The 15,369-nt window shown below is 38.8% G+C and overlaps 1 protein-coding gene across 1 annotated transcript; it reads right to left on the minus strand.

The window, feature by feature from the left end:
• Positions 1-10,335: 10,335 nt before the first annotated feature.
• hmgb1a (high mobility group box 1a) lies at positions 10,336-14,627 on the minus strand. Its single transcript, XM_066699702.1, has 5 exons — positions 14,533-14,627; positions 12,319-12,482; positions 11,802-11,947; positions 11,507-11,681; positions 10,336-11,052 (listed from the first exon to the last, which is right to left on the minus strand). The coding sequence occupies exons 2-5, from the start codon at positions 12,466-12,468 to the stop codon at positions 10,882-10,884; spliced, it is 642 nt and encodes a 213-aa protein (XP_066555799.1). The 5' UTR covers positions 12,469-12,482; positions 14,533-14,627; the 3' UTR covers positions 10,336-10,881.
• Between the last annotated feature and the right edge of the window lie 742 nt (positions 14,628-15,369).

Genomic DNA, 15,369 nt, shown 5'->3' on the forward strand with positions numbered 1-15,369 from the left:
TATGATTTATTTTAAATAAACTGTGGCTCCCTCCTGTGGGCACAGTTGCCTTGCAAAAGCAACCCATTGGACAAGGGGCACTGAAGGACCGGTCTGTGCGAATCCATGTATAACAGCAGGCTTGATAATTATAGCTACTGAGCTCCATATGTACAATATATCTTACAAAACAAACAAAAATGACGTGATCAGTACACGACTTCAGAGGCATTTGTGTTTGTGTTACGTCAGTGAAGTCATATAATTATATTTTAGGAAGTGCACTTACTGAGAAGAAAATACGAGTGAAATGCAAATGACCTAAGAAGCCATTTATTGCTATGTCAATGCTCTTAACAGGCGGTAATTTGAATATTTTGATATTTTGAATCTATGCTTGAATATCAAGTAGGTCTTTTACCTCACCTTGCAGCTCTGGCGACACGGGTCCCAGCAAGTCTGCGCAGATCTGCAGAATCCCACCGATCCCATTGGTGGAGCAGCGCAGATCCGCGGAGGATTTCGGCATTTTGCGCTACACGAACGCGACTCTAGACTTGGGTCTGCGCCGACGTTTGTGTTAGATTGAAACTGCTGATCTAGTTTAAACTATTTTTCATTCACTTATACTTATTGGTCAGTGACATTGACACAGCCTAAAAGTTAAGGGGTCTGCAGAACTATCTTGTTTTTTGGGGGAGGCTGCCATCATTAAAACTGGAACAAATCCTCTGCCATCATTCCTGAAAGAGGTAGCAGATGGAACATAGAGCTGCAATCGGTTAATTTAGTCTGGTGTTCCAGTCTTTCTAAAGCTTAGGGGCTTATAGGAAAATGGGTTTAATGGACTTGGTCCTGCTTATCCCTAAAACTGCTTCACTTTTCCAAGCAGTGTTCTTTATCAGCAGACTGTGTCTTAATAAACGGATGCAGTAACCCTCTGATGTCTCCAGGATGGTGTATAAAATATCTACATAATTATTCCAGCCACATTCTCCAGGCCATTGCAAAATTATAGAACTGTTTAATGAATGAATATAACATGACCTGAATTTCACCACAGGGGAAACTTAGATCTTAATTGCTATACTCTTTAAGTAATCTGATGTAGGTCTTTAGGGTTACTTAAAAAAAAAAAAAAAAGATAAATAAAACTGAAGGGGAGGGGGTGGGGAAACAGGTTCTACAATACATTGGCCTTTACAGATGTTTAAAACAGTTTGATCTAATGTTGTGATGTAATTTGTTTGTCTGTGTATCTATGGATTTTGTTTTTTTCAAAACTCCTTATGTCTCCCACATATGCATAATATATTCTGATGTCTGGCCTTGTAATCCCCATTCACAATACAGTAAATTAAAAATGCAGACACACTAATCTTAATAATCACCGAGATTGCACACTCTTTGCTGATTTTGTATTTGCACAGGAGCTGTTATGAGTTGTGCTGTCTCGCTTTTTACAATATTACTGAAATAATGTACTACACAAATGTTGTGTGAATTCCACTACATTAATGCAACAAATAACACAGCCTCCCTTCTCTAAGCATACATTGCACCAGATGTCAGATGCTATATGATTAGTTTTCTAACCACCAGGGAGATATTAGACTGGGCCAGAAGTTTATCAAGAGGGCATGGAGACCTCCCAATAAAATCCAGCATCACAGATCTGTAAGTGTAACAGTGTTTTAAAAAGAATATGGTACAATACAAAAATACAGTCAACCTATAGAGCACTTCTGGGATACAATGGAGTGGCAAAATCAGGACAAAACTGCAGAGAACAGCTTGTTTCTCATTAAACTAGGAGCAGTGTTACAGTGGAACAGTATCTATCAAAAGGGTTCCTGCAATAAGACCAGGTTCTGCCTGTATACCCTGCTAATACAATGTGAGGAGCATTTGTTATTTGTCCCACTAGTTTTTGTGATATATTTTGTAATTTAGTATTTGTTGTGAAGAGTCACAGAGTTGCAGTCTCGTTATATGTATGTATAAAACATCATCTGAACTTTAGTTCAACTAAATTGGACATTTTCCAATGTGGATCAAGCTGTTTTTCCTTCATTCAATATTTTTAAGTACACCCACCGACAATCACATGATGAATACACAAAAATCCAGGCCATTGTTTATACTGAAAAAAGACTCATTATATACTGACAGTGACAACTCTGGCACTGTGAGGGAAAAAAAAGGATCTTATTACAGTTGGCTTGATTCAAAGGATGTAAGCACAGCCCTATAAGCATTCCTATTCATTAAAACAGGAATTCATACTATTGGCAACCACAGTCGTATTGTGGTTTTGGCGAAAAGTCAAGCAGGAAAACGTGCATTACTGAATTCCTTAATGCTTAATGCAGTTAGGCCTTCACTTGTTTAGAAATGTGGTAGAGCTACTTTCATATTTGCATTTTCAGTTGCTTTGTTGTGCAAAACACAGAAAAAATACATTAATAAAACAGTGGACAAGCCTTTGTTTGTCTGTGCATGCATTATTTTTCCAAGCTGCATTTAATTTCAAAAACGATTTTAGTTCACATTTCTGCTCTGTTTCTAAGATTGAAGCACTACCTTGGAACAAATTACGCATGAAACTTAACCCAAACCAAATGTAATGCGTTAGAAGTGACGCAATGGCAACCTGACTTCTCGAAGTAGTGTACATTGAGGGAGATATAATTGGGGGTTATATAAAGTGGAATGTTTAACAAGTGCAAGTACCATATTCACAATCCATTGGACACTGGATTTTCTTGGAGTTAAAGGCATACACTTTATTTTAACTCTTCTTGTTGCTGGATTCCAAGCAAATTGTACTGCTGACTATTAACTAGAATTATCAGTTTCCTAATCTCAAATGCTAGAATTAACCTTGTTCTGAGAAAGAACCTATTCATTTTCCACAGACCTTTGTTCACACCGTTCTAGCTCCTTCCTGCTGATTTATTTTATGAAACCCGAGAGAGGATAACATTGTGATCGTCCACTAAAGAAACAGTTCCCCCTCAGTAGAGCAAAGTGTAGGGCAGGACTTCCAAACTTTATACTCAGCGAGACACCATTTAAATGTTGTCAGATTTGGCTCCAAACCCCAAAATACTTCAGCATATTTGTAATCATGAATATTGCATTACTGTGTACTGTGTAAAATAATGTTATCATATTTTTAATCTTATATTTACAAAAATAACAGAACATAAAATTATTATAGAAACAAATATCACCATACATATATAGATCAGCCATAACATTATGACCACTGACAGGTGAAGTGAATAACACTGATAATCTCATTATCATGGCACCTGTCAGTGGGTGGGATATATTAGGCAGCAAGTGAACATTTTGTCCTCAAAGTTAATGTGTTAGAAGCCGGAAAAATGGGCAAGCATAAGGATCTGAGCGACTTTGACAAGGGCCAAATTGTGATGGCTAGACGACTGGGTCAGAGCATCTCCAAAACTGCAGCTCTTGTGGGGTGTTCCCGGTCTGCAGTGGTCAGTACCTATCAAAAGTGTCCAAGGAAGGAAAAGAGGGTCATGGGTGGCCAAGGCTCATTGTGATGCACGTGGGGAGAGAAGGCTGGCCCATGTGGTCCGATCCAACAGACGAGCTACTGTATCTCAAATTGCTGAAAAAGTGAATGCTGGTTCTGATAGAAAGGTGTCAGAACACACAGTTTGTTGCGTATGGGGCTGCGTAGCCACAGACCAGTCAGGCTGCCCATGCTGACCCCTGTCCACTGCCGAAAGCGCCTACAATGGGCACGTGAGCATCAGAACTGGACCATGGGGCAATGGAAGAAGGTGTCCTGGTCTGATGAATCATGAGTTCAAGGTGTTGACTTGGCCTCCAAATTCCCCAGATCTCAATCCAATCGAGCATCTGTGGGATGTGCTGGACAAACAAGTCCGATCCATGGAGGCCTCACCTCACAACTTACAGGACTTAAAGGATCTGCTGCTAACGTCTTGGTGCCAGATACCACAGCACACCTTCAGAGGTCTAGTGGAGTCCATGCCTCGATGGGTCAGGGCTGTTTTGGTGGCAAAATGGGGACCTACACAATTTTAGGCAGATGGTCATAATGTTATGGCTTATCGTTGTATATATATATATATATATATATATATATATATATATATATATATATATATGAATCCCTGAAAATGATTAATCATAAGAGCACACAGACTGTTTTATCTGTGCCTTTAGTTTTGGTTCCCAGTGACCAGTAATGTCTGAAACAACTACCTGTTATTTGGTTGAAAGAAGTGCCTTCCTTGGTTCCATATTATAAAAAGCTACCTTTTCTTTCCAGATGTAACTATCTTTTCCAAAAAGCCTAATAAGACTGTTTGTGGTATGGTAATTTAGCAATTGCCAGACACACAAAATAAATGACTTATGCAGTCTCTTTATATTTCTCAGCAGAAGCCCATCCTTCTCCTCTATACTGTGTGTTTCTGATTTCAGATAAATGAAAACAAATCCGGAAAATTCTGCCCTGCCCAAGTGAGTGTAAATATAGTTTGAAAGCAATGGGAAATAGTTTGCATTACTGAAATACAAGCTGATTAGAAGTGATGTATTTTGGCTGCCTCTGAATAAAATGCATGAGGCATCAATACATAACCATATAGCAGGAAATAATAATTGTAAATATAATTATCATTTACATGATTCTCCATCCTTGACCTATCTTGGCATCTAGATAAACAAAAATGCATTATTTTGCTGACAGTAGGAAGTATATACCAGTAATCCTTCACTCTTTGGTTTGTACTCATTCTGGTTGGTTATTTTCAGCATTGCTATCCCTGCAAAACAACTGAGCCTCAGCATCTCATAGGAAGGACAGGGAAGCATTATCACTTTATATTTTGTTAGTTATTTACCTTCGTTAACTGCGTCTCTCCTTTCAAACAATCCAGGGGAATTGTTTTTGTGTGTTAAAGTGTTTAAACACTGTGTATTGTGTAGAAGGATGTAGAGGATGCCTCTTCAGTCTGTGGAAAGCTTAACTCAGATCATGCTACTGTAAATAACATTTCCACCCCTCCTTTCCCAGCTGCTCAGTGCCATCTGGAATCTGCTGCTATAATCTGAAACGCAATTTCTCCATGGAAAAGATCAAGCCTACTGCTGTACCACCCTAAAACATCCTTAAGGTTTACATGACACTGCATGGTGGCTCATTTCCAGAGGGCTGTTATTTGAGGGGTTCAGCAACAGGACAAGTGGATGCATTGTTGTTGCTCCTATGGGGAAAATGGAGAAAATAAAATAAAAATGGCCTCATATGATGTTAATAATTCTATATTCCCAAGGTAGCCCTTATTGGATACTATAAATTGTGGAGCCAATAGGATCCAGTGCAGGAATCTGTTGCAGACTATATATATTGTAACCCATTAATATTTTTGCAAATGTCTAAATCACACTTTTCTTTATTTTTCTTCTTCTTGTGTTTTATCTGTTTGGGTGTTTGTTTGTCTTTGTTGCTTGACTTTGAATGTCAACAAACACAATAACAACCAAAATATATGTACGCCATGAAGATGTTTGCATTGTTAAGTTCACATTTTGGGATTCAGAAGCAATGGAGATGATGTAACAGAAGAGATCATACAATTAAAGAAAACACAGTCCTTTCTAACTCCTTCTCAGTGTGTAGAACAGACAAGTGACTAACAGACTCAAAACTCAGTAACAGCTGCTCGTAATCTGAGTTTGCAAGCAAAGTAAAGATTTATTTAAGAACTGAACTAGAACATAATTGAAGCAAAGCTACAATTCTAAGGGCATTTGTTCTAAAAAAGTGTACTAGACAAGAAATCTATAGCCCACTGTCATAAAATAACGCATTAAATAACATAAAGAAAGTAGAAAGTTTGGTTTATAACCCTGTGATAAAAGGCAAAATCATTATTTTAGGAACGTGGCCAATTGCTAAGCAGTTACTTTGCAACACTACTTTAATATATACAGTGGAGTCAAGAAAACTGGTGACTAAATATGAACATATTTTAAAATGTAGTTAGGTAAATGCGATGGCAATACTTTGTAGACGATGCTATATATAAATCCGCTCTCAGTGAAATGTTTGGAGAATAAGTCTGGTCTGACTCATGCTAACACCATGAAGCTTTTACAGCTGTTGCTTTCTTACACGCCAATGCCACAAATGAATAAGCTATTATTCAAAATGAATTATAAGGCAAAAAAAGGTTGTTCTAGAAATGTAATAACCAAGTAAGTAAATACAATAAAACAGACGTTGCTCTATCTGAGCAGAGTGCAGTTTTTATTCAAATGTTTTAATTACTTTAATAAGAGCCTCAGTCTTTAAGTCTGTAAGCTGCTTTTTATTGAACTTTATGCAACATAAACCACAAATGAAAAAAAAACAACCTAGAGTGAAATTTGAATTGAATAAAATATATGCAGAAGTGTCGTGACTGTTTTGTATATCTGATATGATGTAAAATTGAATTGTGTGCTTTCTATTAACTTTGGATGTATTATTCATGCCCCTTTTCTTGTTATTTCTACAGTGGGCACTGGGTGGCGCTCTATCCCTCTTTATTGTCATTTGCACAAATGGACAGCAGGTGGCTCAGATTAGCAGAGATTTTCTGAATACCATCTCTCGGGCCTTCTCTGAAACAGGGACGTAACAACATACAGTCCTTGTGATCAACAGCTGAGGGCACAGGACAGTGTTGTGTGCTAAAATGCCACACTGCTAGAAATCACGATTACGTGATTATGCACGCTTTTACCTGTTTTACCAGAAAAAGTCATAATAATAATAATAATAATAATAATAATAATAATAATAATAATAATAATAATAATAACATATATAAATATACATACATATATATGAGAGAGACCAACGTTTATTGCAGAAAAACATTGCTGTCTTGATACTTCACTGCTTGATCAACCAAAAAGAAAACTTCAGCATTTAAATATGGAAGGCCTTTGTTGAGATAAATAGATAATGACAGGATCAAAACAGTGTGTACACCTCATCTCTGATTACTTTGATGACCCTACCTGCAAAATGACTTCATTTGAAAAGCTTTGAAATTAGCTTTTAAGTGATAGGTAACAGTTTGATGCTAGTCTGTATCATCCCAGTTAGGTGTGTATCATAACCATTTTAAAACTGCAATAACAATATGGACACGAACCAGATCCAGTGTATATGTTCCTCTTATTTGATCAAGCAATCATATGTTTTCAGCATTTAGTTTCTGCACAGACAGTACCAAATGCATTTAAATGTTTTTTATTGCTCTCCATTTCTGACTAGATTTAGATTTAACCTTGAAAATACACTACATGGACTAAAGTATGTGGACACCTACTGGTTGGACATTTCATTCCAAAATCATGGACATCAATATGAAGTTGGTCCCCGTTTGCTGCTACAACAGCTCCACTCTTCTAGGAAGGCTTTCCACTAGATGTTGGATAATTGCTGTGAGGATTTGCTTCCCTTCAGCCACAAGAGCATCAGTGAGGTCGGGCACTGATGTTGGGTGATCAGGCCTGGCTCACAGTCGGCATTCCAGTTCATCCCAAAGGTGTTCGAAGGGGATGAGGTCAGGGCTCTGTGCAGGCCAGTCAAGTTCTTCCACACCGATCTCGACAATGTATGGACCTTGCTTTGTGCAAATCGTTAAGATTTCCCTTCAGTGGAACTAAGGGGCCAAACCATGAAAAACAGCCCCAGACCATTATTCCTCCTCCACCAAACTTTACAGTTGGCACTATACATTCGGTAGTTTTACTTACTGACGTGTTGGAAAGGTGGCATCCTGTGACAGTGCCATGTTGAAAGGCACTAAGCTCTCCATTACGGCCCATTCTACTGTCAATGTTTGTCTATGGAGATTGCATGGCTGTGTGCCTGATTTTATACACCGGTCAGCAATGGGTGTGGCTGAAATAGCCGAATCCACTAATTAGAAGGGGTGTCCACATAGTTTTGGTCATGTAGTGTAAGTTTAAGCATGGATATTGGGTATTGTTACTTTGAATAATGTGGTCTTTTAATACTTATTACACAGGAACTTGCCTGGTCTATAATATGGTGAAACATGCTTTTGATGAGCAGCCGATTCAAGTTCTGGATTTTCAATGCTCATTTAGGTAACCACCCACTCGGCTACAGTTACACCTTTTGAGTAGATACCTGTTGAAAGCAGATACTAGATATGGCTAAATATTCAATATGTTAACAGTGTTCACTGATAAAACTCGTCGAGTTGACAAGATGATTAATCTAGAGATGATGGAATTAAAGGACATGAATTCATCTTTAATTATTTTTTTCTATTCATCCAGTAGCATGATTTATACAGTACAGCTGAGGAACATTAATCTTGTGTGTGTGTGTGGTTGTGGTGGTGGGGGGTTGAGGCCTGTCAGCTACTTCAGGTATGTAATCTAGCAGATGTGTGATGGATTCTGAGAGAAAATATTGTAAATAAATATGTTTTATTTACAGAGGTACATCATTACTTAGAACTCAAACTGGAATATTTTATTACAAATATGAAAAAGAGTTCATGTGGAAGGCCATGATACAAATATATGTACAGTAGCTATAATCTGAAATCACCTTTAATAGAAGCACCATGGGCACAATTTTTACTTGCCAAGTTGGAATATATATTTGTGTGTGTAGTAATAGTAATACCTATTATTCTTATTTAACATTTCTTTCGATTTTAATTTTAAACAAAGCAGGGCAGCCATCCATCCATCCATCCATTTTCAAAACTGCTTATCCTGGTGAGGGTACAAAGCAGGGCATGAAATGTAATTCATCATATTGTGATGCAGAGTTCTTGGCAGCATCCAATTGACATAAGTAAGGGAGGCAACACTGCTATGTAGACAACACTCTCCCTGAGATATTAGTGACCTGAAGAAAAATTCAGGACAAGCTGAGTGAAAACAAGAGTGGTGTTAAAAATCTCATTAGTGGGTTTTAGAATGCTACTGCTATTAAAGTCTATTGTTTTGAAATTTTAAAGACAATATTTTGTCAAAGACAAGGTATAAGAAGCAGCCCAGCCAAAAAACTGCAACTTGATTGACATTTTCCACAAAAATGTGTCACCCAAAAGGCAGCACAACTTTCACTCAAAACGCCAACAAATGACAAGGCGGTTCATGGAGGCTTTCAGACACAAATGTGTTCTGAATCTTGCCTCTCTACCAGCAGGATGAACTCATCTTGTAGGGAAGCAAATATATTATGACTCACAGCTATCTTTCACACTGCCCAGCTTCTGTTGGGAGATTGAAAGCCTGCAAGGTAAGTGAGGTGTTCCCATTAAACTGCATCATTGCATCACGTTTTTCACTCTTCAATCGAAGTGTATAGAACTGGAATTGTGAATTCAAATTAATTGCTTTTTTAATTTGCACTAGCAGTTTGATTTTAACCTTTCCCCAGTTTTTCCTTTTATCATGTAATACCTTGGAGATTGCTTTCAGTCATGTTATAGATTCATAACATGAATAGCTTTTCTTGTAGCTCATAATAAAAAGGTACTATCTTTAGTTGAATTACCATTACTGTTTGGAGTTGGGCGACTTCATCTAAGACCGCGCTTTTGCAATGACAATTAAAATGATCTTTTCATGATTAAGCTACTTTGATCTCCATTATGTTATGCTCAGGTTTTTGAAACCACAAGATACTAAACAATCACATGAAGCTTAGTTAATTGGTATGGAGGTTATGGTAAAATCTTGTTACACGTTAACCAGAAAGCTGCTCAACTATGAAATCACTGCTTGTGTTCAACGATGGAAATTGCAAACATAAAATGTAAAGACATTTATTTCCACTGAGCAGGAACCACCTCTTTGTATAGATTTTAAATATTTACACTAGTTCAAATTGACACTGCTTCACTTCGTCAGAAGTTAAAACAATATTGGGGATTGGATTGCCTTGTTTACATTACAAGGTTTATAAGTAACCCCAAGACTTCAAGAAATAAACTATCAGCTGCAACATTAGCAAAGTCTAAAAAATGGGCCCTCATTTACCTGCGCATCATGCCGATTTTTTTTTTTTTAATTCCCAAAAGGGAAACCTGGACATTTACAGAAAATACAAGAGGACTGTCATGCTGGAGCTCTAATGTTAAAGCAATGCATGACTTATATAAAGACATATGTGTGAAGTTTTGTACCAATACGGTGCACTCAAAATTGTTTTGTATAGAAATGCTCATGACACAAAATGCCACATCACCCAAAGTGTTTACACTAAGATTATTGTAAAACCCTGTGGAAAAAACAAAACCATTTTTTAAAAAAAGGGTTTATTTACTTCAGAAGCATTCAGAATGTCAACAAAAACAGCTGCTTTTTTTTCTCCTTGCAATTACAGAGTGGTATTCAAAGTACAGTAAAAGAATTTTATGATACGGCAAATTAAAAAAATAAAAATAAAAACACAAATACTGGAAACAAACTACAACCCCACGTAAAACTAGATTTTGTGCTGTGCACCACCAGAAAACCTGCAACTTCCATGCCATTTTACAACCCCCTTAAACTGTACCAGGCAAGGTTAGTGGCTTAGGAACTACCACTAAAAACATAAAATAAAAATAAAAAATAAAAAAAATACAGGGCTATCTAAAGACACTTCCGTAGTGTTATCTATACAAAATAAAGAAAAGAAAAAGAAACACTGTACAGCTTAAAAACAGATCATATACACAGCCTTACATTTTTTTTTTTCTTTGTTTTTTGTATTTTTTTTTTTTTTTTTTTTTAAGGAGTGAAGTGTGTACAGGGGGGTTAAATGCTTTATAAACAAGAAACTAAGCTCTAATAGTAACTGATCTATTCATCATCATCTTCCTCATCATCATCATCCTCCTCCTCGTCATCATCGTCGTCGTCATCGTCATCATCGTCCTCCTCCTCCTTCTTCTTCTTGGCCTTTTCCACCTTGGCAGGTGCTTTCTTGGCAGGTGCCTCGGGCTTGCCCTTGGCACGGTAGGCAGCAATTTCCTACAGAACAGACCAGAATAGTGGTTATGCACTGATATGACACACTGTACCTGTTGCTCAAGATGTGTTCCCCCCAGAACAACCCATCACTGAACACGATGATGTCACATAATTGGTTGCTGGCTCCATGTATGAAAGTCTGCTTTGTACACAAGCAGCTGTAACACCCAATGGCAGGGAAGGAATTACAATTGCTCCCACCAATGAGTTCCAGGTTTCAGCTATTATTCCCAACAGCTTGGCTTTCTAGAGGAGACCGAAATTAAGCACTTGAGGATAGAGAGAGAACTGCCACTGACCCTCCTTCTCTAATAAGGACAAACACTCTCAGACCACTTATGACAGATTCCACCCCAGCACTATGTTGCTCATCTTATTAATGGCCAATGTGTTCAGTATTAGAAGAACAGGACTTGTAACCGGTGCAGCACAAAGGCCTTGAGGTGTTACATACCTTTTCGTACTTCTCCTTCAGCTTGGCAGCCTTCTTCTCGTATGGCTGCTTGTCCTCAGGGGCGGTCTTATTCCACATCTCTCCCAGTCTTTTGGCAACATCCCCAATGGACAATCCGGGGCTCTCGCCTTTAACTTTTGGGCGAAAGTCAGCGCAGAATATGAAGAAAGCAGACCTGAAAGAACAAAAAAAAAAAAAAAAAAAAAGTCATTAGAAAACAAATCAGACTGTTCGTGTTTCAGTCATCACTGTATTTAACAATGTCTCTTCGATCAAAGCATCCAGGTACACTTACGGGGGCCTTTTTGGTGCGTTGGGGTCTTTTGTCCTCTTCTTCTTCTCTCCCTTGGGTGGTATGTAGGACTTCATTTCTCTTTCATAACGCACCTTGTCTAGTTTTGCAAGGTCTTCAAACTTGCCCTTCTCCTTGGCAGACATAGTCTGGAGAAATACACAAGCAAAAAGGACATTGAATACATCTTATTCATGAGAAACCTAGTTAGCAGGTATGTGTGTTTTTGTATTCAGTGAGGACTCTGCTGCAGGTTCATTAAGACAGGAGGGGGAACAAAATCAATAGAATTACTGACAGGTAGATGTATGAAATGAACTGGACTATAAACTTTAATGCTCTTCAGACAGTTACTTATTTAGTTACATTGACGCTCTTCCACAAATGTTTTTGATGTCTAAGTTAGGATGCAAAGACACATAAGGAACAATTACACATGAGCCTAACTTTGCAACTGAAGGCATTTGCACTAAAATGTGATTTGAAACATGTCCCGTTGACACCTGCCCATCTGCCTTACCTTCCACCGCTCAGAGCACTTCTTTGAGAAATCAGAGAAGTTGACAGAGGCATCAGGATGCTTCTTCTTGTGCTCCTCCCGGCAGGTCTGCACGAAGTAGGCATACGAGGACATCTTGCCTCTTGGCTTTTTCGGATCACCTTTACCCATCTTGGATTAGTTATCTAAAGGCAATAACGCACAGGTCAGACGGCTGCACCCCGGCGCTGCTCAAGCAGCCGCGGAGGAAACGATTCCAGCGCCGAGCCGCGGCTCAAGTCGCAACTCTGCTGCTGCTGCTGCCAGCCTCTCTTGCGACCGTTTCCTCTCAACTGGCTTCGGGACAGAAAGAAAGAAAGGAAAGAGAGAGAGAGAGATCCCGGACTAAACATGTCCGCTTCCCAACTTCCCAGCAAACAACAAGGCAGAAACAGCGTCCAGCGCAGGACTCACCCGTCCCTGCGCAGCGGCAGCCCTGCCCGGCTAACCAGCACTAGCGCTGAGGTATAAGTTTTCATTGCGTTTTAAAACCATGTCCAAACACCTTTTTTTTCTAAAGCCTAGAAGTGTAAACCTAAAAACGAAAGAGTAAAAGAAAAAAAAAAAAAAACGTTTTGGAAAAAAAACCTAAATTAAATATATATATACACATACTATTTTTGAAGACCATTATGAAATTGATTACAAAAACAATGTCATGATTTAGGATTTTATGCACAAAATGTTTTTTTTAATTTAAATTTATTTTATTAAATGTTCCTATTTTGTAAAAAAAACTTTAAAATGATGAAAATGTCGTTTGCAGAGTTTATTAAGACCAGGGGGAAAAACATTAAGAAGTTGTTTTAACATCATTTCCTTTTGAAAAGTGTCGAAAATTGTACACCCAAAACCCCAAAATAATCAAAATGCCATTCCCTTTTAATGATTTAAGGATTTGGGGAAAATTTTAAAAAATGATTTTATTTGAACTATTTTGGTGCTATTCCCTATTAAAAAGCAGCTCTTTCGGTATCTCTATAGTAGTATAGGACTTAGCAATGGCGATGCCTCGGCTCTGGGTGAGGAAAAGGAGGTCAACAACGACAGCAATATTTCTTCTTCCATTTTGTGCGAAAGCCTTCTTCATGAAAGAAAGTCCCCTTCAAATGTCTCCACCCGCCTTCCTGTTCGGTTTTTTATTCGACAAATATGTGAGGAAAGCCCGTGTTCTTGACTATTTTTTCTCCGAGGATCCCAATGCACTAGTCCCGGTGTACAGTGCTACATTGGTCTGTACTGTGTGCGGTTTGTATTGAGTTAGTTTCCTATTGAGCTCGGAATGGCCGCTTGTCTTCATGTCTAACACAGAGAATATGGCTCCTTCTCTTTGTGTCAATGCACAGCCATTACACTGCATGCAACGAGGCCGGGGGACCCACCTCACTTCAAACTGGGATCTCGACCGCTTCCCGACCTCGAAAAAATATATACTCCCGGCCATTATCAAGAGGAAAGGTGGGATTTCCATCCCCCACGCTCAAAACCCCAACTTGAGCCCCAATTTGGGGAGAAAACACGGTTTTAAAAAGTTGAGCCGAACTGCGCTCCCGTCAGGGCTCCCCTACTGGCTCAGCCTTGTTTTATACAGGAGTACAGTCAGCCATATTACAGTACAGCGCAGATCCCGAGCTGTTTTTCTCCTCGTCCCCGGCTGCTCAGATACACACACATGCATGAGCAGATGTATTTATTTCCATTTTATTTTTCGCTGTAAGTTTTTGTATTTTTTGCGATCTGTTTCGAGCGGCTCGGCTGTCGGGCTGTACTTGACAGGCGTCTCGGTCAGTGCACTGCAATGGCTCTGTAATGCTAAGGAGCTTGTTTGTACGCAATTTCTCCACTTAGCTATTTTTTTTTTTTAAAACCGAGTCATCAAATTGTTGAAATCGCATCAAAGTGGCAAAAGCGCCCATTAAAAGCACGTTTTGCTTGCTTACATTTGAAAACTTACATTTACCTCAGAAAATGCCAGACATGGATTTTAACAATATTTTCACAACGAGCGTCTAATGCTAATAAAGAGGTCTTGTTTTGACTGTTTCCGTACAAAGAGAAATAAAAACCACAATTATGTCCTTAATTATTCCACTACCTCTATCTAAGCACTCATTTGGTATTATTCGTATTTTTTCTGGTCGGGTTGTTTTTATTCTTACCCACTCTTGCGGGTTTCTGAGGCTATGTCTTACTTACCGAAAGCTGTCACTGTATCTCAATGCGCTGCAATGGCTGTTTGTGGGAGCGATAGCGCTACGCAGTCTCCTCAGTCTCCGGATCGGTAACATTACTCTCAGTGGGGCTGCCTTCCTATTGGCTACCGCCAAGTCTCCGGCTGCGCTGATTGGCGCTCGGCTTTCCATTGTCCTAATCAGAGACGCAGCGCGATTGGCGGTCTTTTGAGAAACGTCACCAAAGTTTTAAATGGCGCGTTTATATGAAAAACTTTCCGACTTCGGCTTCAGGCGGGCTGCTGCAAGATAGTGTAACTGTGTTTGCTATAGTACAGCGGTCTATGTGTTACACACAGGGTATTAAGTGAACGAGGCATAGTAGAGCTTTTCAATGAACCATGCATTGATTCCCCAGTCAACCTGCAATGACCAGAGCTGCTCACCTGCTTCTCCAAACACCCCCCCCTGCATATTCAGACACTAGCAATGTTACCTTTATTTACAAATATTGTATTTTAAATTCCAAGAGAAAATCGTGCTTTTATACAAATATTTCAAAAGGGCATGTGTCAAAGTACCCAGCTGGCTAGTTTAAGTGAACAAAATCGAGTTTAAAATGCTTCAATGGGAAATCTGTATCCATATTGATTACATTACAAGTGCAGTCATTTTCAAGGCAGTGGGGATATACAGTAACGGGAGGCAGACTTACAGACAGTAGCTCAAAAGTCATTGATTGTCATTTCTCAAACGCGTTTTGATATATAACTAAAATTGAGAGAGGTTTATGAAAAAAGAAAAAAGAAACTACTATTGCACCTTGACACTGTGGATGTCTTAGGTTTAGTGTACTGTAATC

Source organism: Amia ocellicauda, chromosome 3, assembly GCF_036373705.1.
Source record: "Amia ocellicauda isolate fAmiCal2 chromosome 3, fAmiCal2.hap1, whole genome shotgun sequence".
NCBI classification, from domain to species: Eukaryota; Metazoa; Chordata; class Actinopteri; order Amiiformes; family Amiidae; genus Amia; species Amia ocellicauda.